The sequence below is a fragment of the Myiozetetes cayanensis genome, unplaced genomic scaffold (genome assembly GCF_022539395.1).
Source record: "Myiozetetes cayanensis isolate MyiCay16 unplaced genomic scaffold, myiCay2020 scf2-11, whole genome shotgun sequence".
NCBI lineage: Eukaryota > Metazoa > Chordata > Aves > Passeriformes > Tyrannidae > Myiozetetes > Myiozetetes cayanensis.
Genome location: NW_026087411.1, coordinates 13,262,264 through 13,288,565, shown reverse-complemented (window position 1 = coordinate 13,288,565; position 26,302 = coordinate 13,262,264). Strand labels below are relative to the sequence as shown.

The following is a 26,302-nucleotide window of genomic DNA, read 5'->3' as shown; positions in this document are numbered from 1 at the left end:
AAAAAAGGTTTACTTGAAGTTTTGAATTGCCCACTTTAATGCCTTTAAACAATAGACCCATTTTTTCGTTTAATTAAAACAGTAAAAGTTGTGCCTCAACCATACAGATTGACAGAGGACTGTAATTGATTTGGCTCATTTCTCTTTTTTTTATCGCAATTAACAATAAAACGCAGTTTATTCTGCTGGAGAAGTAACTGAGTAAAAAACAATGAAAAAGAAAGATAGATGGCATTAATACTGGTTACATTAGTTAGGAGGGTTTGCTGAATATTATGCTGGGAAAAGTCTGCAATTGGGCTTTTAGTGGCATGGGAGTTTCAGTTGCAGTTTCCTCTGAGTCAGGACTGCAGGCAGTTGTTCAACAAGAAAACTGTGTAAAGCCATATGATTTTAATAACAGATCTTTGTGCAGTGAAACATGGCACTGATCTTTGAGTCCTCAGGTAAACTTCTCATAATAAAGAACAAAGTGTGATGGAAAACCTCCTTTTGAAAGATAGACTTAGCAGCTTTTTCCTGGACTGTGTCAAGATCCCATATTTGAGTGGAGAAAAAGCACCACTGTTTATTGGCCCTACATCCAAATTAAATTTTTGAAGTTTTGTCAACAGCTGTACATCAAAACTGAAAGGGAGGGAGAACCACAAACCAACTGACCTTTTTACATGAGGTTCTTGCATCTTTGTAATAGTTTTGTTCCTTCACTGTGCATACTTTTTTGCATAACAGCATTTAGTCTGTTTCCTCACATTGATGATGTAAGTAGAAACTATCACTAAATAATCCACTTTTTTTGTGTTGTCTATTGATGAATGAAAAGGACATGAAGTAATTCTTTGTCTCATCCTAGCTATTCTCAGTGGAGGAATTGCTAACCTAGCCATTGATCTTTGCCATTGGCAGGATTGACTGTGTTGCAATTGCATGTAATAAGATACGTTTTCTGTCCTGATTTTTAAACTGACATAGTTTTACACTTCTTAAAATCAAATAACGTGCATTAACCAGCTTGGCATTGTACTTTTGTGAATCACCATTCATTTCATGATTCATAACGTGTGAGAGGTATCAGGAAAACATTGGATTATGGCCCAGTTCAGCAGCAACAGTCCAAGATGAGCAGGTAAATGTCTGCTCAGTGTGAGTTGTGTCGGTTCACGTAGCTGCCAACACGGGCAGAATTTCTGTACCAGTACTTCAGACTTCATGTGCATAACAGTTAACCTGTTTGTGTGTTTTTTGGTGTTGAGAAGCATGTTCATGGAGTATGTTCAACTTTTATTTTCAATTCCTTTTTGAAGTTGAGCACATTGAGCCTTCCTTTCTTATGCATGTGCTGCCAAAGGAAGATTGTCTCTAGATAAATTATGCCCTCTCTTTCTTAAACAAGATTAAAAAGCTTCTTGAGATGTTAAGCAGAGTATCCAGCAGTTGAAATCCCAGTCTGTTTAGCTCACTGTGGCAATTGCCAACGCCATGGAGTTTCGATGAGGATTGTATACCTTAGTGGTATGATGCACTACATGGCTTAAGAAATCTTAGGGATAGAGAGCTTTATTTGATGTTTAGTACTAAAGATGAAAATCCATTCCTAAGAGTAGAATCAGGAGAATTTCCTCCTCCTTTAATTAAATAGTCTTAAAAATGAAGAAGTCCATGTAGAGGATTTAAAATTTTATTTTGATGCTGTTTTGTGGAAATGATTTTGAATAAAAAATGGACTACACTTTTTTGACCACTCAGAATCATAGAAATCTGGCTCTGCATTTATTTGAGGTTAAGGAATTTTTTGATGTGGAATTAGAGTAATCTTTGGTCTGTGGAGGTTATACTAAGATTCGCTCTGAATGTGAAAAGGGCTGGACAAAGATAAGATGGTCAATTTAAATTTTGCAGTACATTCTCATTTTTCCCTTTTTTTGCTCATAATCTTAAATTAGAGGTCCAGTTACCCCTAAAACTCTACTGAGTTGATGTATTTAGGACATCTGACCAAGTTTCATACTGATCTAGTGCTTAACTGCAAGTTAACCTAATTTCAAGTAATATGTAAATACCATCACTGAGAGAACAACAGTCTCCACAAAAATTTGGCATAAAGTAGAGACATTTACTACACTTCTACTCTTCATGGAGAGCTTGAAAAGAAGATCACAGAGCAATCTGAAAGGAAAGGCACAAGCTGGAGAGAATAATAAAGAGGTATCAATCCACCATACCACACCATCTCTGACACAGTGGCATGACAGCTGGAAAATAACTTAACTCTGTAAAATAGGGAAAAGGCAGTAAAAAATGAATTGTGTTATAGTTTCTAAAACCTGCCTCAATTCAAGAAACAAATGCTCCTGAGCAGTGCCAAGGTGTACGATTTTCACATAAATCTCAGATGTCAGCAAATGGGAAACATGTAAAATCTTAAGAAACAGTATCAGGAATATCAGATTTGTTAAAAACATTGAAATCACTGATTTAGAAAGGTCTCATCTTCAATCCTAAAGGGCTTCCTCATAGGATCCATCTTCAGTGCCATTTGTTTTGATTTTCTCCAAAAATGACATGGCTGACTGTTCCCAGAGAACATATTTCCTCTAACTGATGCACAGTTTTGCAGGATATAAGCATAATTAGAGGCGTGTTCTTCAATGGTCAGTTCCTTTCTTTTCTGCAGGTTAACTAAGTTAAAGCTTCAAGGGAGAATGTTCGAATCAGTTTCTTTCAAAATACAAGCAAGATCTTATTCCTATTACATCATTATATAGTAATGCAATAAAGTGTGCTCTCTTGTTCAGAACTCTCTGCATGTTTTTATACCATTCTTCTGCATATATCTAGCCCAGATTAAAATTAGTAGAAAAAAAACCCTTGAACATCTAAAAATAGATTCAAATTTGACCTCAGGATCAAAACACCTTCTGTAACAAACAAACACATTGCAGAGGGAGGTTCTGATGCAAAGAGAAGGTTGTCAGATCAAAGAGGGGGAAAGGAAAAGGAAGAAGAAGCGGGTTTGTTTTGCTTAAATAACAGTCCTGTGTATAATTTTGGATCTTATGACAGTAATGGGAAGATGCAGTGATGGGCAAGATCTAAACATGGAAAACTGAACCACACAGAGACTTTATTTGCCAATATCTCTCCAGACCTTTACTTCTTGTGTCGTTTCCTGTATTTATACAGGATAAAAGAATGAGTAAGTAATTTTGACTCTTAGCTTTTATTAATCATTAAGCAATGGAGTGTCATTGGTTTGAGTTACACTGTGTTGTGCAAAGCACATGCAGCCTTTAGTGATCCTTCTCTCAAGAGTTCCTGCTGGAGAAAGAAAAGTGTACTCACTGCAGCACATTATGGGTCTTGTCATCTCCTTTTCCTTTAAGTCTGTGTCTATTTTCCTGATCACAGAGGTGACAGCAGTTAAATTTTTTCATGGGGACCTCACAGAACCCAGGGAACTCATCTACACTTAGGAACAATTTGACTGCCCTTTGTATCCAGTTAAGTTAGAACTTACGTGCATCTGTTTCTTGGTGCTTCCTTTCTCGGATCAAAAAGAGTGGATTAGTAATAAAAATTAATTCTGTGTATCTTTCCTTTAGATATAAGTTACAGTTTCATAGCCTGGCTTTCAAAGGAATGAGATGAAAGCCACTATATGATGATTATACTAAGACCATTTCTGGTACTCTTGGCAATAGTATCAAGTAAATATTTTCCATGTGATTTATTTACACTTCGTATGAATATTATAAATTGTGATTGTCCTCCCTTGACCTAATAATTTAATTATATTTATATCATAACAAAGTTATATAAGTGTTTCAAGCAAAATCTTCTGTGAACTGACCTGTATACTTAGATTATATAGACAGGAAAAGTATATTATGAAAAAAACAGCCAGGAAGTGAATGTCAAATTGCAGAACATTAGGAAAGATTCCATTGAAATGATTGCTTCTGAAGGCAAGAGAACAGCATCCTTAGTAATTAAAAATTTTTAATGTTTCAATCAAAACAGAAAAGCAAGAATGAAAGTAGCGCTAAAAAAATTCCCTGTTCAAATATGTCAGGTGAACTTATACAGTACTAGGTGAAAGGGCGCTACATATTTCATGGAAAGAGACATTGGAAAAGGTGCTTCATAATATGTCTGAGGCACTTTCTGCAAGAAATTTTGGATTTCTGATAATTTCTTTCAATTATTAGTGATGTTTTTTTGGTGAACTAGTGCCATAGAGTCACAGAATCATAGAATATCCTGAGTTGGAAGGGACCCACAAGGATCATTGGAGTCCAACTCCTGACCTTGCCCAGGACACCCCAAGAATCACACTGTGTGCCTGAGGCTGCTGTCCTAAACCTTCTTGAACTCTGTCAGGCTTGGTGCTTTTTCTGCTTCCCTGGGGAGCCTCTTCCAGTGCCCAACCACCCTTTGGGTGAAGAACATTTATGATGATGAGAAGAGGCTTGGATGCTTAGAAATCACAAACACAATTTTGGATTGAAATGTACATACACTTTCTGGTCAAGTTGATCAAAAACTGTCCTTGCAAGAGGGTTATAGACATTTGTTTGGTTTGGGGGTGCTAGTTATAAATATCCTGAAATATTTTTCTAGGTTTTTCTAGGTTTCTCTTTGTGGGTTTGTTTCATTAAGTTATTTTGTACATAACCTTTCCTAGTTTTACTCAGTAAATTCTACTCTTGTTTTAGTGTTACTGTCTTTTAAACTGGATGTCACAGTCCATTAGAATGTATGGCAATATGTTTAAAAGAAAAAAGAAAGAAAGAATGAGTCCAATGTATGTGTTTTAATGGGGGGAAGAGAGCTTTTGGAGATAAAGCAGAAAACTTTGACAGCAACACAGTATTTGGGAACAAATACAAAGCCAATGGAAGTGAACTGTTTTTCTTCCTTCCCTCAGAAGTAGCTCTGGAGAAATGTACAGACTTCAGTAGAGATACACTAAATTTGCAGTGCATTGAGTGAGAAGACCTTGGTTTCCTGTTTAGAAATATTCTTTTCATGGCCCCTAGAAAAATAAAATATGTGTCTGTTTAGTGCTGCACATGGTTAATATTCCCATCGAGATCTGCATTCAGAAGGAGGGTAGACATATGTCAGTTTAAATAGACTCTGCTTGCCGGGAATCACTGACTTAAAACTTTTCTTTCCCCTTAAATTCTGCATCTGTTAAAATTCTGTATAAAAATAATTTATGAGGAAATTTTATGCTTTATTTCTTCTTTTAAGTAATGTTTATGTAATTATGTCGCCCAATTACTTGTATTAACATACCCTTGTACACTTTGGAGTTTTTCTTCACAGCAGTTGCCATTACAATTTGAACAAAAATACTGTCCTCAGACAAGCATCTTTTATATAGAGGCACTTTTAACAGGAAGAAGCTGTTTCTTGTGAAAAAGGAATAATTCTTGTGACAACAATTGTTGACCTTTTTTCTCTTTCTTTTTGTTTTGTTTTGTTCACTTAGTCTGGCTAAAATTACATACATATTCATGTATTTTAATAAGAACAAAGCATTACTCTTGGATATTTTCCATAAATTTGTTCTCATAAGCAATTTGATAGACATCTACTATAACTGTAATGGGGGAAGTTTGCAGTAAATCAGTCTGCCTGGTTTAGAAAACTAGAATTTATTAACCCATTTCCCAAAGGCCCAACGTTACCTATGAGATTAGAAGAAAATTGTCACTGTTTCTGTTTTAGAGCAGGGGCATTTTATAACCAGACTATATCGGTCTAATTGTTTAAAATGTATCGTGTTTTATTAAAGTGAAATCATTTTACCTCACAATATTAATTGTAACATTGTGGGCAGTCAAAAAGCCTGGAAAACACTGAGCACATTACAGTTATGTTTCTCACCTGGGATTTTCTGCATTGGCTCTGATTCACCCTTATTTCTAACCATGAAAGAATAGTCAGTGTGCTGATTAACCAATATGCTTCTGTATGGAAGGCTTCTATCAGTAGTATCAGTGAAGTGGTATCACTAGTTAACTTTCCATTAATTGCTCAAGTGCTGCCTGGAGATGAGATGCTGAGACCACAGACAGGGATAACCTGTCACTCCAGTGTTCTGGGCACACTGTCAGGTTGTGAGGCTGGCAGGATATATGAGCTAATGTATAAATCAGTTACACTCAGGGCATGAATGAAGTGTTAAGCATGTTTGGGAGAATACTTAGGATTCAAAATGAAGAGTTAGATTTTTTTTTCATTTGTAGCCCCAGAACTTTGCCTGTACCTGTTAACTCCTTCTATTTCATTTTCTTTTCCATTGCTGTATAAGGAAGAAAATTTGATACTTTCACATACTGTAAACATCTACCCATATAATTCAATTTGAAGGACTGGAGCCTTCTCTTGTAAAATTAAAAAGCCTTAAAAATTATGCCCTATTTTGCTCCTCACTTAATCTTAGGATGAGGATTTGATTAATTAATGTTGGTGGGTTTCGTCTCTCTTTCATTTTCTGATTCTCATATATGCACAATTCTTTGATAGCAGTATTCTTGGAATAATGGGAAAGGTTATATACAAACAAAGGAAAGGTCATTTTAAAAGGATTTGTTTGAATAATGCTATATAAATACGGAAATACCTATTTAAAAATGTAAAGGCTTTCAATTTTGACAGCATTACTTCAACCAGATCTTCCACTGACTACAATATTCTCAGTACTCTGCAAAATGTTGGGGCAAATGTTTTTATACTTTTTTTTTTTTAATACAAACTTAGATACTTTGTATAAAATGCAAACACTTATTTCTTGAGTTCTGTGGCTGTAATCATGAGCCTCCATAGAGACCATTTGTAAAATCCCTTCCTGACAAGGCCATTTGGAATGTTTTTACCTACCACCTCCAGAAACCATAATATATGCAGAGAATGTACCGCCTTTTTGTTTCGTTTTCACCTTTCAAAGCAGTGCTACAATACTAATAGGAAACAATTCCACCACATTGACATTTTACATAATTTTCTTTATTTTAGTCTGCTATGCCTTGATTTGATGCCCTCTAGCCACTTAATTTTGAAGTTTTAGTGTTGTTGTTGAACAATCATTACTTTAACACAATGCAAATAGTGAAGCAAAAAAACTTAGATTTTTTCTTCCACATTAACTCTGAGATTTTCAGACAGAAGCAACACTGCACAGGAAAATGCTGTGATGTGCTATGTCAGTACCTTCCAGTCTGAATATATTAACCCAGATCACTGTTATTTTTCCTGCTTAAATAGCAGACAAAGACTCTTCTTTTTAAAATAAGCAGCTACTCAGAGAAATCAGGAAGGAAGTAGAAACCAGGAATTTCAAATTCCTGACAGTCATAAAATGTGCCCATCTGTACTATGTACTCATATAAGCCACTGTTGAACTTTACTCTTGTAGCAGATAGAATTGTAAGAAACAGAAAGTTACGGTACATGGACAGGAAGAACAGAAAAGCTGTGGAATTTGCCAAAGACACCTGAAACTAGTAATATAAGGTCTTCTTTTATCTTGAAGTTAGAATTATCCTGTAGATGTACTGGAAGATTACTCTGAGACCCCAAATGAAACCCTGCTATGTAACTCCTATCTAATCCTGGAAAACATTTGCAAACAGAATAACAAAACAGAAGACAAAATTCGCATATTTTGGCTGCAGAAATAAAGCCAAAGATTATGAATATCTATCACATTTTCCAAGTCAAGCCTAATCTTTTCATATGAAGTCAGTGCATTTTGTTTAACATCAGACTGGCATATCCATTCATTAAATTGCTTTAGATAGTCTTAGCTTCCATTGCAGTCTTCTGTATAAGTAAAATTGATAAGGTATATTTACACTATAAATTATATATAAAGATATAATATTCCTAAAAATGTGTTAGATGCAACCAGAGGGTGAGACATGGTGCAAACTTCTTGTGCTGTTTTCCCATTGTGCCACCTGGCCTAGATTCTACAGTGCCATAAAATAGCATGCAGAAGACCGGGGGAAGAAATTCAGAATTTTTCTATATCTTTTGTGGAAACTTGAAGGATAAAGTCTGAAATTCCAATTCCATAAATATTTATGTTACTCTTTAAAATAATTTTAAAAAAACCCAAAAAAATAGGGAAGAATTGCATAGTGTTTCACCAGCAAAAATGTAGTTCATAATTACTCAATACATAAATAGGAGAAAGACTGCAGAGAGAATATTGTTAAGAAATTGCTAAGAGAAAAGACAATGTCAAAATGGTGTTTTCATGAATAAGCCTTGGAGAAGTCCATAATTCTGTGAGAACACATACATTTACACTAAGGCAAATTTAGATTCAACTGGCAATATAAAGCCACCTTAACCATAAAGTTAATTTGCCAGATGAGTGCAATTTGGAAACTAAATTTTGCTCGTCTTACTCTTGTGTAGTTCATCACAGAATGGCTACTCCTTGAGAAAGATGAAAAATATTTTGTGCCAAAGGAAAAAAAATAGAGAAGAGGATAATAAAACAAAAAAAGAAAAAAAAAATCCTAACCTTTGGAATTATGTGTGTTAGGGTAAAAAACTTAATGTGTCAGTGAACTTTTGCATCTGTTTTAAAGCTCTAGAATAATAAAAGGCATCCTTTAGTTTACTCTGGTTCTGTTCCAGCAAAATGAAATCACTTCCTCTAGATAGAAATTTTAATTCTAGGCAGGTTACTTCTTGGACCCAGTAGAATCGATATGATTTTGTTTAACTGTTTCAACTCACACCATTAAGAACTTTCCCGTGACTTCTAGATCACAGATTAATTCCAGAGTCCCACATCATCCAAGCCACTAACTGAAATATTGTGAAACTGCACATTATCGTATCTGAAAAGGGTATTGAGATCTTGTTCATGCTACTGGTACTTCACAGTCCGATTATTATAATGCATTTCATTTCAATCTTCCCTTCTCTCTTGAGAGTTGCCAGCAAATGGTCCAGAACTTCAGTTAGACTTCTTTTCTATTAGAGTTGTCACTAGCATAGCTCTTGAATTCTTTATAAGCTCTAGTGATGTGTTCTAGAATAAAGGCCTGCTTTTGACCTTCAGGCATTGGTATGGCCTTGCTCAAACTTACTTTTTGACCTTTCTGTCTCCTGGCGTTCCATGTCCTCTCCTTGGATCATCAGCCAAGCCGACTTTCCCGGTCTGCACTTGTCACCTTAAAGTAATGGTTACAAGTGTATTGATGCAGTAATGACTTTACAGCCCAGCAAGCTCCACTTCATTAAATTGGTTGTAATTTGAACTCTGAAACAAGATAGCATCTTCTGTAATTATATTTAAATAAATTAAGGTAAGAACTGTGGTATTTAGTTAGTGATAGATTGCCTTTATTTATTCTTATACCTTGTCCCAGGACGTTGTATGCATAATTAAAAAAATAAGGCATATACTACTATATAGTATGGTTGTGATATATAAGCACATTGACATGAAATTTAATGGTGCAATTAGCAACAGTATTTTCCCTGTTATTCATAAAAGCTGTTGCAGTATTTTACACTGCTTCCTGGTAATTAGTATATTAGTAATCCAGGTAGTGGGGAGAGAACTATTATGTAATGTTAACTGCTTAATTGCAGAAACATCAGGGCTTTATATGTACACAATCCTAGTTGTGCATTGCTTTTTCCTTCACAGTTTACAAATATGCACATTTTGCTGCAACACAGGCTCTTCCTCACTTTGGAAAATTGAAGGAAAATAAGTAGAAGCTTTATAATGTGCATTCACTGGCCTAATTTCAGTCCATTTAAAATCAGCATGAGTCTAGCATAATTCCAGTGAAAATCTTGTAATATAACACTTGGACAAGATCAAATTTAGGCACTAGTAACTAAGTGCATAGAGCATATCTCGTTCAAAAAGAAGCAGATTTTTTTTTCTAAGTTCTGTGTGAAGTATAAAAGATATTCTTTTGTAATATTTGAGAGCTAATAATGGGATAATGGGTGTTGCATGTTTAATGCAACAGAGTAGCTGTCATGTTTCTCTTTTTTTATTCTTTCTTTCCCCACATTCACCTCTTCTTGAACAGAAATAAAAGGTTCAAGGCTTGTCAGCATCAGTTTATAGATAGCTGTTTAAAAATAATGAGGTATTGGGTATTGTAAGGCTCAGGGCTGTCTTGCCAGACTCATTTATTTCCATTCACCTTTTGTCAGAATTGCAGACAGAAGACATTCAATTAAAACTTGTCACCTGTTGCCTGTGACCTAATTTGTATTTGTGAGTGTCACAGATTAGGATATGGAGCCATTAAAAAATGTAAAGCAACAGTAGGATTCTTAAACATTTTATTCCACATTTTCTTTGAGGGAACATCTTTGTTTATGGACTGTTCTTGAAAGGAAATCAGTTGGGGTAAGAAATAATAGGACTTATTTACACGAAATCTCATTTACATGGGAAAACTAGGGATTTTATACACATTCTTTTGTATTTTAATGGATAAATGACAGTGCACAAGTGCACAAATTTTCAGGATGTAGATGATTAGTTCATGCCAAGTTAATGTTCCTTTGAAGAGAGGTTGAGTACTGAGCTGTGTAAGTAATACATTTATCAGTTCTTTTGTCAAACTGAAAGAAACAAACCTTTGGGCTTTAACCCAAGAGATATTTTTATCAGTTCCTTTGCAAAAATCCAGCCTTCTCATCTCGTCCTCCCAGAACAAAAATGAAATTTCCAAAGTTGCTTACATTTGGGTGCCTAGAAACTTTGTTAACTATTAAACATAACCAAAATCTGAAATGGAAGATTGGTTTGAAGCACTTGTTATCTCTTTTGATTTTTCAGCCTGGAATAATTCACTAAGTATTTTAATTAGCCTGATTAATTTGGGTGTTTTTAATAATAAATTGTTTTCTTACAAATCATTGTCATAGGAACAGATAAATTAGACAACTTATAGTCACAGAGCAAGTTAGATATTAAAATAATAAGCCCTGTTTTGTCTTTCAGTCAATTGTATAGGTTGGTTCATGAACTAAATTGTTTTATAGGCACCTCTAGGGGACAGCCAATTTTATCCCATATTAACAAATACTTTTTGGTACTGGCTGAATGTAAAGTAGGAAGATGATTTTTAGACTTCCTATGCTACACTAAGTAATTGTGCAGATAGCTATCAGAAGACAAAACACTAAAGCCTTCCCCTGCTAATTGTTAATTCAGCTGTAGATCAGGAAAGCTTTAATGTGAGTCATAGCTTTTATCTTCTTTGATGACTTAGGACCCTGTTTTCAAAATCTTGCCTGCCTAGTAGACATGTATTTTACATCTCTAGCTGGATCTTTACCTGCATATGGTATCCAGATACTTTGTAAACTGATTTCAGAAGCCCTCTGGCATCTTTGTAGTTCAGCACACAAAACAATATGCAGATCCAGAAAAAAAAGATAGCTCATATTATCCTATTTCTTCAAGCACTGTTACTTTCTGCACCTTTACCTTGCTGAGAGAGGACTTCCATGGTTTAAAGTGGAAGTATTTTTCCCACTACAAATCCTTCAGACTGAGGGGTTAATGCACTGGCCTCTAATGCCAAACTATAGAGGTTACTGAAGCGGTCTACAGACTATCTAGGTGTCGGTGCATTCTTAAGTCTAAATACATTCTGCCTGTGTTCATAGTGGAAAAATAACTGGTTTTTCTGTTCTATGTGAATAAAAGCAAAACACAGAGTTTATAATATTCACTCAAGCTCGCTCAGCAGTCTTAGAAATAATCACGGTATGATCAGGTGAACTGGAACACTCTTATCAAGATGCTGTCCCAAAGGAGAACCACATCCAAACCTGCCAGTAAAATTCTTTTTGTGCTTTCCAGTTTTGCTGTTAATCTGAGTTGGTTTTTTTTTTCCCCTCTGCTACTGATATTCCTCTGAAGCTTGGCAAGATGCAGTTATGTAGATATTCATTCTTACCAGTCTCACTGTAAAATTTAACACAATGCTGAGAATCTTGCAAACATCTGTAGAAAATGGATTGTTAGCCAGTTACATGTATCAAAAAAAGAGATAGGAATATATTTTGTACCTATCAAATGCTGTGTTAGAGGTGGAGCTTGCCAGAGTGGCATTGATGTAGAACATACCAGCTTATCATAAGGCTCTTTGTAGGGCAAACAGGAAGAAAGCAGAATTTGAAATTTCTGAAGGAAGTCAAAATTGCAGGTTTGATTTTGGTCTCAAACCTGTTCTTTACTGATGTGCTGGAAGGTAGAGAGGGATTTTTGATTTATTCAGATATTAGTTCATATTTATGTGAATTAGATTTATTTTTTCCAAAATATAAAGCTTCATGATTAAAGGTAGTGAACAATTTCTTACAGGCAGTCCTGATGTGGTAGGTCTTGATTTTAGGGATTGGATTAATGCCTTCCAGTTTGGCCTGAGAATTTCTTGTGGGTACAGAGCTCCGTGGAAAGGACAAGAATGTTTGTGGGTCAAGTGAACAAATAAACAGTGGAACCTTGTAGCCAAGATAAGAAGGAGGGGATGGAAAAAAAGAATAGGAATAGGTGATAAGGGAATAAAGAGTATATATACTTTTAATATGGCTTGGATCTGTATGGAAAATGAGATGACATGGTTCATTAGGATTATCATACTGAGGACCTAACTTGCAAAATCCATAATAAGGACAATCTTTTTGATTATGTAGCATTGTCACAGTGAGTACCTGTCCCACATGAGGTCTTTAGGGCAATGTGAGAAAAGGACTAGAATAGAGAATAGAAATACTAATTTGTATTTATTGGTGAGGGAGGAACAGACAAGGAAATACAGAGAAAACGAGTTCAGGTTTGCCTTTGTTAAGTGTGTTTAGATTGAAGTACGTGGTGGGTAGCTCATTTGGTACAGCAGCTCTAGTCCTCAGTTATTTCTGTGCAAGACTATGTAGACACATCCACTGTAGAGCAAGTGCCCAATGTAATTTTGTTATGTGTTAGTAAGCATTTGATAGAAATCATGCAAAGATTTTGTAAGGAACCAGGAGGTAATCTTTTTTGCTAGAAGCTTGTTTAGTGACTATGAAAGCATTTTTTTTCCCTCAAGACAAGCTGGAGAAATTCTTATGTTGTATTAGTATGTGTTATTTCTTTCTTTGAAAAAAGTAGGTATTGCATTGATTGCAATAGTTTCCAAGTCTCCATATACTACAGTTCTAGTCTAACCCTTAACTTCTGAGATTTGTAAATCATGTCTAAATCTGTTGCTACCCATCACTCCTGAACAGGTGAGTTCATGAGCTGGGCATGTACTGATATATAAAGTGAATGTGTTACACTTGAATGTTGGATGTAACTGGTCTCCCAGCTGGTAGCAAGCCCGTTCTTCCTACTTGTACTCTTTGGTCACCTTGTTTTTCTCATTAAGGCTCTTGGTTTTGTTTGTTGAGGGATTTTAAAATGAGCATTAGGGAATGCAGGGAGATAACTTCCCTGTCTCCAATGGAACTGTGTTCAGTGACATTAATGGATGTTTTGACTCTGAAGAACTGTAATCATAATATGTACAATGCAGTTCATTGGGTGATGGTACGTGAGTTTATTTGGGTGGAGCGTGTATCTTTCTTTTCACTTCATGGTTGAAGACTGATAGGATGAGTGAACTGAGTTGCTGAAGACTCCAGCAAGCCACATGCACAGCAGAGCTAAAGCAGATTTCTACTTAACTTCTCCCTAGTACATTAGCTAGATGCCACAATATCCTCCTTAGTAATCTGAATACAGACTGTGTGGAATTATAGCAGTTACATCTGTGATCAAGACTTAAAGCTCCTCCTGCACCACATGAAGATTTTTGTGGAAAAAAATGTTTTTCTTTCTTCCCTTTGTTTTTCTAACAAAGGAGGCATCAGTTGTTACTGTCTCAAGAGCAGATAAATGTATCTTTATGTAATGAATTCTCTCATACAAGTTATAGGAGTTACAGGGGAAAATGCATGAATATACACAGAACCTCTGGATTTCAGTTTGCTACCTGCCAAACTTCAAGGTTTTTATGGAATATCAGATGGGTATAGTTTCTTAAGCAGTGTCTTGCATTGTTTACTTCCATAAGGACTCTTGGGAAGTAAAATACCACTTAGGGTGTGTTAGATTATCAGAAATTGATTCTGAGGTAGCTACTTTCTTCTAGTAGTAAGAGCAAGGAAATTTTAAAAGCCAAAATGATGGTAAACTCTGTATCAGTTTTAATGAAAGGGTTATAAACCTCTAATTTATAGTCCATTGGTATTATGTTATCAAAAATGTTTTCACATTAGAATTAGTACTATTATAGACCTAGATAATTTTAAAATGTGCAATACAGTTTCTCCCTGGTTATTTAGAATTTTTTTTAAAGGAAAGCCTTATTTGCAGATACAGCTATGTATATTACATGAGGGCATGGATCTAAGTATAATTTCTTTATTGTGATATTTGTCTGTATTTCCTTCCATTGAGTATGTGAATGGCTTGACTGTGTATATCATCAAATGAAAAGGAGGTAAAAAAATTGTTCATCTTGGTAGATTTATATTATTTTAATTTAAGCTTCAGTTCCATTACCTTTTGATTAAACATACTTCTGTCTGATGCTATCCATCTTTTATCACTATGGAATCTGCTCCCAAGCAGAAAGAAAGATGGCATCTGAATTATGCAAAAATCATTTTCTATCTATTTTTCTTCAAATGCTGGGCAGTCTTATTCATAATCCCACCAATATTGCATGTGCCTAGTTCTAATCCTGTGCCTATTTCTGAATGTTCAACTATCAAACCTTGGTCTTTTGCTATTTGTTTTTATGGCAATGTATTGTCCTGGAGGTCGTTTGCTTCAGGTGTACCTCAAGCTCCTGATTCAAGGGTGAAGACCAGTGAGTTATCATTAGTTCTGAAAATATCTGAACTGTCAGTTTTTAAAGTGGTCTTGTAGTTGCGCATTTCTAAGTATAACTTTAAAACCAAACAAAAATTACCATGCTCTGTTGATCGGATCACCATAAATTTTATCAAATAGCTTAGACCATGAATCAGTCGCAAGTTATATAGGTAATTACCATAAATAAGGTTTTGTTCATAATTATACACTTATTGACCTCTTTGGGTGTGTGGTTGGTTTTTAATGTGATTCACAAAATCATAATTGGTAGCATATAATGAGAAATGTGCTTCTTGAGTTTGACAGAGTGACATACGCAGTCTTCTGCAGTAAAACAAATTAAATTTCACTGTTAAGTGGAGGTGATCATTACCCACTTTCCTGGTGGGCAGAAGCTACTGAGCACTGTTGTATACAATTCACTGCATTATAGTTGCAGATGTTGGTTGTGTCCTTAAGCCGAGTATCTTCTGTGTTAGTAACCTTTATAGATGCCAACGGTCCGTCTGGGTGCATGAGAATCACATGCACACAAAGCCTTCCCTGCGGAGAGAGGAGCATGGAATTAGATCTGTAAACTGCTGTCTTCCTTGGGTCAGCTAGTGAGTGTTGTCATGTGTTAGCTTCATGTACAGCTTGGACAGTAGGAGATAGAACAACAAAAGAAAGATAAGAAAAAAGCAAGAATTACAAGCGAAGAAGAAACAAAACCTCCCCAACAAACAACAGTTGGCCCTGGATTTGTGGCTAGTTGGCAAAATAATTTTTTGTCACCAAAACTCAGTCAATCCTCTTTGTTTTTTAAGAATGAAAGGGGATTGACAGATGTTTCCTGGTAACTAGACTGTGCTACCAGTGCAGCTTCATAAACAGTAAACTCTGTGCTGTGTTCTTCTTGCTGTGCACATGAACTGTGACTTCTTTGGTGATGACTTCCCCTGCTGTCCAGAAGCCAGTTCTGGGAGGTATTTTGTGCAAGGGAGAAGAGAGATGGGAAGTAGTAGAGTAGGGCACAGTAATGGCAGTAGAAAATGTAAATAGATGGAGGAGAGCTAAAATAAACAATGAAGAGTGAGAAAGTGAGTTGCACTTTATTACATTGCTCACAGGGATCACATATGTAATGTGTCCTTGCATTCTTGTGTAGTTAAGTCTGTGTCACCAGGGACAAATTTTGCACTTGGTATTGTCCTGTTACCCTGCATATGTGCCAAGTTTTTCAACTTCAGTGTTGTGTTACTACTTGGTTATAGTCACACTCATCCTGGTTGTCTAGAAATTTGCCTGGGTGACCAGAAAGAAATATTTCGCTGTTTTATAGGACGTATCATCTTTCCACCCTTCCTTCTTTTTTCGTTTTGTTGATGAGAGCAGCTGTAGCTTGTTTCAGGAAGGTTAACTCCTATATAGCTGTACTAAACAGGTAGCAGAATGCTTTCTTAAAGCAATGATCAGTATGGAGGTAGAACACAAATGTTAAGTCATCACTGATGACATCTAAATGCACAGCTGTACGATTTCTTTCAAACCCTCATGAACCATTTCAGGTCTTTAAGCCACATATATGTTCTTACTTTACTAAGGATACTTAGTTTGTACCCTCTGGCCATGTTAATCCATCCTAATTAAAAGCATTGGTTTTGACTATCTAAACTTTATACAGCACTCATTGTTTCTAAAGTTCTGATTCTCTGTACTTCTGTACTCATAATGTTAGGCTTCTATATCTTTGAACTTCTTCTTCTGGCAAAGATAACAGAAGGTCAAACTCTTTCAAATGGAAACTAAACTTGTTAGCTGTTTTTAATAATATGTAAAAATGAATGAATGGTTTTAAACAAACAAGAAATTATGCTGTATACTTGGTCTTGCATGTGTGAAAATCTAAACAGCTTGCAAATACTTGTAGTACTGATTTCCCTTGCTTTCTAAAATTAATCTTTTGAAATAAATATGCTTTTAATGTAAATATTGGAAGGCAGGAAGTAGAAGATTGTTACCTAAAAGGCATCCTCATAATACATTTAATTACATGTTTGTTTATTTTTCCAAATGTAGGTGTCCGCCTAGACAGAGTACGCGGAGGTCGCCAGAAGTACAAGCGCAGAATAGATGCAGAGAACAGCCCATACCTGAACCCTCAGCTAGTTCAGCCAGCAAAAAAGCCATGTGAGTACACCAGATACACAGAATTTCTCTTTGAGTACAAGGTATATTGACTCCTAGTCCTCTTTGCTAAGCTCCTTCTGAGTGGAACAAGGGTTTGGTCAGAGGATATTGCCATGAAGACTATAACAATTTAGTTGTTAACAGGTTTTGTTTTAAATATGCTCATCTTTCTCAAGTGGAGTTGAACAAAGAGTGCTTTTTACAGGTGGAAGTGTATAAAAGCATGGTTTATGCAGTGCAAATTTTACATTTACAGGTTATCTTTATTTTCAGTGGTACATAAAATGGTTTATACTGTGATCATTAGCTCATTGAAGCTTCTACTTTCAGATTTCACAAGAAAGTGATTTTTGTAGTTTTCACTAACTAAATGAGTTCGACTGCTCAACCTCCCAATGAAAATACATTAAGAGCCTCATTAATTTATACCTATAGATTAATACACTACCTAGCATTAGATTAAAACAGCAATATGCCATATTAATAACAAAGCAGAGATTGGTAGTTTGGGTTCTAGTACCCTCTTGGATTTTTTTGCTCTGTTTTGTTATGTTTTAATAATGTCCTTGATTGTATCTTGCCAGGCTGAAATTAGGAGGGAGAGAGAGAGATGATCATCTCATTGCTAAAATACAAGTTCCATCCTCTTTGCGATTAACTAAAAATAGTTAGGGGTTTTGCTTTGCAGCTTATATAAACTCAAGCAGTGACTGTACTAATTCCATGAAGTAAATTTAATAGCATTATAGCCGTAGTGCAAGAGGGTGGTGTATTACCCTGAAAAGGCATACACGCTGTATTAAGTATTGTAAACTCCTCCAAATTCAAACGAGAATACACATGTCCAGTTACTCCTGCTGAGAAGGTTAATTCGCTCCTAAAATGGATAAATAAGCCAGAGAAATAAGGAGGGCGAATTCCTCCTTGTCTCCTGTTTGCCTCTGCCCCTAAGCCTCTGACAAAACACATGTCAGTTTTAGCCTCTTGAAAATACCTGGCTGTATTGAAAATGGAATTCGTTTCCGATCGTGTTCCCCAGTAGGGGACAGTGCTGTGTACAATACGTTTGAGCATATGGGGATCTGGAGAGCAAATAAACAGTCTTTGAACTGTAAGTGAAAGGGCATTTTAGCTGTGTCAAAGAAAAAACAGCCAGTTTTACATAAAATTAAGGCTTAAGTGAACATATGGCATAGTTTCCTTTTGCCTTTCCAAAAAACATTATGCTGATTATATTCCTTCAATTGTCCAATCTGGCATCTTCTACTCAGCCTCCATAAGCTGTCCCACTGTTCTGTAAATACAATCTAGGGCTGCACTAAGCAGATTTTGCACATTATAATAAAAACTTTCTGATAATACAATAAAATTTAATAAACTCTAATGCTTAATTTCATTAGAGGTTTAGTTTTCCTGGGTGCACAGATTTTCGGTTTTTCATTTACTTGATATTGTCATTGAGTAGAAATGTCGGTAGCCTAACATACCAAAAAAACCAAGACCAAACAGAAAAAAAAAAAAAAATTCCAACCCAAAAGCCCCAAGCCCTTAAGGCATGAACTGAGGTTAATGCAGTTGTACCAACACCCAAGAATCTCTGTGTAAACCCATGATTACTGCAAAGTGCTACTACATTACTTTTAAGATGATAACTACACCAATTTCTGTAAGCTCCATTTGTCTGAGATAAACTAACCTCCTCATAAATCATTACTCATTATCTAAGTGCCTCCCTTCATTTTCTTTAACTTGTCCAATTGCAAACATTCCTGTAACAAACATTCATAAAACTTAATTTTCACATCTTGACATGTAAGTGTCCAGACTTGAAACAGTTGAATTGGGTTGGTGTGGAAGTAGCCTGGGAGATTTTCTGGACCCTGACAGATATTTTGAGTGTAACAAAGGCACAGGATTGAAAATTGGGTTCTATTGATTCTAATTAGGGAAACATTAAATAAGATTTACCTAGAAACAGTGCTCATGGCTATCCAATTTCCTGAGTGATGGAGTTTTCTAAGTACATCCAGAATTTTCCTATGTTCTATGCATGAGCCAGTACATGTAGCTTGTTCCCTATACAGTGAAAGAACAGGTGTTTGGAGGAACTTCTCTACACCTACTTCTGATCTTTATTGTATTTTCCAGCTTCACCATGTAATCTAGTGGTCTGCCTATAGATCTTATTAATTACAAAATTTAAAAAAAAAAAAAAAAGATTTTGTGAATCCTGAATCAAATTATAAAATATTCCTGAATCATTTAGACAATGCCATTGGTGAGGAACCTTATACAAAAATGGAAGAGGTTCTTTGGCCATTTCTTCTGTTCCTTGGAAAAAAGTCCCAGAACTTGGGGTTAAGAGGGCATACATTTACACCTGGTTAAAACCCCTGGTTAAAGCTCAGGTCCTCAGCTACGTATGTGTGGATGTTAAGAAACTCTGTAATTCATTTATTCTGCTTTTCAAACCATGTTAAAATATTGGGATTTGGGAAGAAGTAATATTAACTTTTCTAACTCCCATGTTTTCAGTGTGAAATTGAAAAGGATATGAAGATGCTGTTTAAAGAATTAAAAAAATGTCCAAAGGCTGTTTGCCAGTATAAGTTAAAACTACCATCTGTCATCTTTAAATAAGAATAGAATTCTTCATTAATCACTTTGATAATCAGTAGAATATTGAGATCAAGAATTGCTCAGTTGGCATAGTTCCTATAGTTCATATAAAGCATGAATGTAATAAAACATGCTTGATGTGATGGTTTCCAGTTGGCTCTTGCACTTATTATATGAAGGATTAACATATATCACAACTTCTGACACATGAATTTGGAATAAGGCAAAAATTGTCAAGACAGTAGATCAGAATCAAGGAGTCTCTGTCACAAAAGAGCAGTAAAGTATCAGAAATCTGAATCAAGTGAGTATGTTATGGAAATATGTCATGGACTAGTAGGAATCCTCTCTGACACTGCTGGGCAAGTCACATCCCAGTCAGCTTTCACTGCAAAAGGACAGTGTGGTCCATCCTGTGACTTATATACAGATGAGGAAAATTCTACTCATTCTGTCAGCTTTCTCTCCAGTCAGAAAATACTTGGCTTCTTCTCATGGTGGAATCCCATTTACATCAAGCCCCATAACTCTTTATCCCACTGAAGGGAACAGATTCGTGTAAAATCACTGAAAGGTGCCATTTGGGCTTTAAATTGTGATGGTGCATTTGAGGTCAAAAGATGTACCTACCATGAAAAATAAAATGTAACTATATTGGGAAGTATGGTAATGTATCCCGTATTAGGAGGCTTAATGAATTAGTCCGTTTTCCATTTTTCAGTTCTGCCTTTTCAGAGCAATAAATCAGGCTCCTGTATAGAGATAAAATATTTCCATTGTGCCTTCACATGGATATAGTGCTCATTTTATGTTTATCCTACTTATAGAACAGCAACACTGTATTGTAAATCTTCGAGGCTCTGCTCTTCTTTTTTCTTCTCTGCATTCTTCCATATAACTTAATTGATTATTCCAAATAGATTTTACAAGTCATCTGGATAAAAAAAGTAAATATTACACACATGAATGAAAATGCTACATAGATAGAAATAAGCAGTATGTGACTATGATAAAATATCATTCTTTGCAGAAAACGAGTTTTCTGAAGTAAAGTTTGCATACTTTTATGTTTCACACTGTTCTCATTGATTTTATGGTTATTCCTGTTTGAAAATGAAAGGAGATCATTAGGGTATTTTTACACTTAAAGAAGCTAATTGTATACTTGATTGTAAGTTTCTGTGTTTCACTGAACATCAAGTTCATGTAAGACAGCACCCCATTTTTCTCACAGCATAGGCCCCAAGGAATACGGATTCATTCTTAACATTTCAACAGGCAGGATACCCTTAATTTAAGATATTTGAGATAATGAGCACTGAGAAAGTCCTGAGACCCATTTTGTGGCTTTAGTTTAACAGCAACATCTAATAGAAAGAATGGTAGTTGAAGTTGCTGACAGAAGGTGCAGATTTCAGTGACTGACTAATTGCTTGTGGTAGTTACTCTCACAAGAAATACACTTCCCTTTGGGAATGGGGTGGGTCACAGGTAGTTAAAGGCAGGCAAAACTTTTCTATTTACACAGTCCAAAGTATATTATAATGCATGAATCGTTTTCTATAAAGTTTGTATTTCTGTAATAGAAGGTAATCATGTGTTTCTGTGTTCCATTAATTTTACTATATTAAGAATATTAATTTTACTGTATTAAGAATATTACTGTATTAAGAATGTCTGTCTGGCTTGATAAACATTGTTAATGGATCAGATTTGTTTATGCTGTAACCACTTGTAGAAGCCTATGAAGTTACGATAAGGTGTAATTAGGTCAAGTGTTTTAAGACAAAGTCTTGTGGACTTTTAAATCTGAGCCATCTGTTTGAAATGTCGAATGATACTGCTGGTGATCTTGTATTGTTCTGGACCGTTTTTACAGATAACAAGATTGTCTCCCATTTGCTGGTGGCTGAACCAGAGAAGATCTATGCTATGCCTGACCCCACTGTTCCAGACAGTGACATCAAAGCACTTACCACTCTTTGTGACCTGGCAGACAGAGAACTGGTGGTGATCATTGGATGGGCTAAGCATATTCCAGGTACATACAGTATTTATTGCAAACAGATAACATACAGAAATCATTGCATGGGTTATTCTCTTCTGGTAAAAAATACTAATTTTTCTCTCCCTACAGTGCATGAAGTTTTCTTAAGGTTCCAGTTTATTCACGTGGAACATAGGTTAGATAGTAACATATGTGAACTTTTAAGTTAGTGGTATTGTTGCAGTGAGTGTTACTATGTTAATAAGTTTTACATGCTGCTCAGTGAATTCATTTTTTTCATGTATTGCTTTTATGAAGATAAACTTACCTTACTGTCCAGAGCATCAGCCTGGTATGAAGGGTAGTGCAAGTCCTCTCCCCTGTAGCCATCGGATTCAGCATTACTTGAATTTAAGTCTGTCTGCTCTGTAACATAAATGCAGCACTACCTTTTACTGACCAGAGGAGGTGAAAAAAATCGGTTATATTTGGGCCAGGCACAGAGGAATTGTTCTCTTCATTGATTGAACTAGAGTGAGAACGGAATTGTACCAGCAATTCAGTAGAAAGTACTGAATTGTACCAAAAAGTCTCCTCTTACAACTTAGTATTTCCTTGGTCTGCAAGAAATGGACTGCAGTCTACTTTACGTTAATGCATTGATACTGTAAAAGCTGACTGGCACTCTTATTAGCAAGAAAAATGGGGGTCATCAAAAGCAGTTTCTCAGAAGATTAGCGATTTCTTCAGATAACAATTCAGGTATATATTTTTCCCCCCATTGCTGAGGTGTTTGTTCTTGCTCTGTGAGCTAGTAGACAAACTCAGGGAAGTCTCCAGGGTTCTCAGTCTATCACCTTTCACGAACAGTAAAGTCACAGAAAAAAAGGCCAGCTTTTTTTGTTGTTTCTTAAGGTATTTTTCTAGTCCAGCAGATGAGTGAGCATGTTGGTGTGTTTTTGTCAGCTCATTAGTTTTCTAATTTTGATAGTGAAGCCTTATTAACCTTTAATTCCTCAGAATCATACTTCATTCTCACTTTAGATGTGATTTTGCAATACTTTAATAGTAGAATAAATAATCCAGTTGTTTGTTTATCAAAGATATATTTTATTTCTCATTTCAAAGCCAATCACAAATATTCTTGCTGTTTGTTGGGGGTTTTTTTATCCCTTGTAATAACTAGTTTTGCTGGGTCATCTTTGATAAATATAAATGCAATATATATATATAAACACAATAAAAGAATAATAGTAATTTGTACACTTATGGAGTATTATTTTGGATGAAAGATAACAACGCACAGGCTCTAAAATAGTTACTATGCGACTTGAAATTTAGTCACTCTCTGTTGCCACAAACGGGGTATAAACAAGCTCTTGTATCACAAGCGATGTTTTTCTGGTACAGTTAACTTATTTCTGTCTCCTTAAACTAGTTTGTCTTTATGCTTTGAATGCTACAGTAATTTCTTTAATCAAATTGATGGAAGTCCCTTTCCCAGCCCACACTGAAACCAATTTATTGGTCATGATACGCCGGCTATGTTGCTAACAGTCGTAACGAACTGTCAGGCAATATCGCAGTGGAGCTAATTTGAAGTCATTAGGTGTGCAGCGTTCAGGCAACAATTTGTTACAGTGGTTAGGAACACAGCTGACATTTCTGAATGGCTTTGTTCAGAGCAGTTCTAGATGAGCCCAAGCAAATTGTAAACTAATTTAAACATCACTCTATATTATAGTAGCTACTTTGTCTTACACTGGTTGCTAATAAAGCACCCCAAATTAAGTCAGAGTGAGTTAAGTAGGTGAGTTTGAGTTTCATCTTTAGAAGATACTTAGATCACCTTAACCAAAATAGAGTATCTCTCAAAGAAGTCAGTCATGCTCCATAGCAGTTTCAGGGAAACTTTTGTTAGTTTGATTTGTGAATATGCTGGGGAGCTTTGATTTGGCTGGAGGGATAAGAAGAACAGAGGGATGAGACTGATCAGCCTTTAAAATGATGGCTTTGGTTAGCTTGGAAAAGGTATTGGATGCTGTAAACTGGCCTTGAAAATTTAAAGTCTGTGATCTAAACCAGTTGAGGAAAATTTCTACCATGAGACAGCGTTTTAGTACAAAGTAGGTTCAAAACTGTACCTCCACTGGTAAAGCCACACTAGGTAAGTTTACTTACCTGATTCCATTTACAAATGAGAAGGAACAAAAAAACACACAAAAAAAGGAAATTAAGACAATGTTTTTATAAGTCTTCAACTAACAGAGAACAGTGATAAAATTTGTGCTTGTTGTCTGTCATTTGAATGCAAAAATCAAAATGCAAAAGGGCTGGACATGCCAAAGGGCAAGTGATGAGCTTTTGTAGCTTGGTTTTGAATGATGGAGTACTGCTGAACTTGAACTGCCTACACTCAGCTAATGTCTGGCACAAAACAACTTGTAGAAGAGCCTGGAGTGGTTCTAGCTGACTTGTTTTCTAAGCTAACAAATGTTTCTATAGGCAGAAACATAACAGAATGGGGAAGAGGGTGCAAATTGCATGAAAGTTCACTGTAGCTTGGCAGACTAAGTAAATTCTTGGTGTAAATCTCTTAGAGTCGATTAATTACACCAGTAGTGAATTTGTGCCTAGCACAGCAAAGCAGCAATCAGCAAATCTTTCTTTACTATAGTGATTTCTTAAGGTTCAGTGTAATTAAAGGCCCTTATATATCAGGTGCTTAATAACTAATAAAGATCTCAACTGTAAAGCATTGCAATGTAAAATTTGTCTTTGTGGAAGAAAGCGAAACAATGTTTTTTGCTATTCCAAAAGAAATTCTTTTAATGGGATTACCTGTGGAAAGGTAACAATGCAATACGCATTCTGCCCTGGCCAACCATTTCCCTTTGCAGTCATCAACTAAAAAATGTTTTCAAATTATACAAAGTTCAGGTGCTTTCATAAAATCATTAGTATTTTTGTGGTATTGGAAACATTTTAATAGTTGCTTTTATTGAACAAAAAGTCTATACCATCTACAAAAGGAAATATTGAAAGAAAAATATATATGGAAGGCCTTTATCAGTAAATAGAATTAGTCTCCTTGCATTTATAAATCAAATAAATGGAAAGTGTGTTGTTATGAAACATGACCATGTCTTATCTGAAGAAGAAAAAGATCACAATGGCATTAGGAAATGCTTGACTTTAGTTAGGGAGGCGTAAGGGCACAAGAACAGATGATGGTGCCCTAATAGCCCTTTTTAAGAATGACAGGGCCCCGCCATTAGCATCCTTTTATATCCTTGGAAATTGCTCATGCCTCGCTTTTATGGTTCCTATCTGCCTGACTCTTTTTTATTTCTCTTTCAATTTCATCCGCGCTCGGATAAGCGCATGCTAACACAATATGATTGAGCTGTAAAATGGAACGCTGTCGCCTCTAATCTCTTTTATGTAGATATGGAGGTACTTCCACACTCCACTTCATTCTCTCTCCATTGTTGGCCTTTTTAGAATGTGTTGCCGAGTAATGGAGGCTCAGTCAAATATTAGAGCTAGGTTTCACAGGGTGTGATAAGAAGATTATCGGCCCAGCAGTCAGATCTATTGTTGTTCTTTGTGTCAGATTAAAATATTCTGATGTACTGTAACTTCGTTAGTAAAATACTGGAGGTGCTTTGGGAGAGGCTGATGCTGCCTCATCTCCTGCCTGATGAGACAAAACTCCTATTAACTGACCTAAATAAATTGTAAATATATTATAAAGCCTCTGTAAGGCTTTTATTTTGTTTTATTTATTTTATTTCACTTTGTTTCATTTTATTTCAGTTTATATCTTCTAAATAAGGGAGCCTTTCTTAATTCAATATTTTCTGGCGGTTGAGTTTCCTACCCTTTGCGCACTGTATTTTGGGAAGTTTCCATTTTGTATTGGTTGTGTTATATTGATTAAACTTTTGCAGTATGGAGTGGTATTCTGCTGATACCTGATCAGGGTATCAGAGTTGTTTAGGCGCGATTCCTGTAATGCAACTCTCTCGCTGACATTCAGCGAAAATGTGCAATGTTCTTTCATATTAAGTGGAGGTGGCAAACATTAAGCTCTTAAAAATGTGCATAACAGGAAGCTAAAGACAAAATGTTCTCTAAAAAATTTGCATGCATGAAAAAACATCAACCAGACCATAGAAATCAACTTTTTTGCACTTAAGATGAAAAATTTGTTTGGAAACAGTAAATCAGACTAATACATCAAAAATAACTAGTTACATTATTTAGTAAAATAAGCCTGCTTGTCTTCAGCTGTGTCCCTGTTTTGTTAGCAGTAACCGTGTTCAAGGAAAGGAATAGTTAGAAATTGATACTGTCACTGGTGCTAGCATTAAAAAAAAAAAAAAACCACAAAAAAAGAGGGGAGGGAGAATGATTTTGATGGAGTAAATACAAGAACGTTTTGAATATTTTAGTGCTAATGTTAATTTTTTATGAAACATTGTTGCTCTGGCATACTCTTTGTAGAGGACAATATTTAAGCTTTCCTTTCCAAAGCAGCTCTCAGAGGTGTAGTTTAACATTGTAATACTGAACGGGAACATGATATGCTTCAGCATTGTCAC

At 35.7% G+C, this 26,302-nt stretch overlaps 1 protein-coding gene across 25 annotated transcripts in view; it reads left to right on the top strand.

Annotated features, from left to right (window-relative positions):
• The window catches only part of ESRRG (estrogen related receptor gamma), a 398,323-nt gene that overhangs the window by 327,772 nt on the left and 44,249 nt on the right, over positions 1-26,302 (top strand). For all 25 annotated transcript variants that reach the window (XM_050315148.1, XM_050315158.1, XM_050315149.1 and 22 more), the window contains 2 exons: positions 16,979-17,089; positions 21,588-21,749. In XM_050315148.1, the coding sequence (XP_050171105.1) occupies positions 16,979-17,089; positions 21,588-21,749 (273 nt within the window). The remainder of the gene's footprint in view (positions 1-16,978; positions 17,090-21,587; positions 21,750-26,302) is intronic.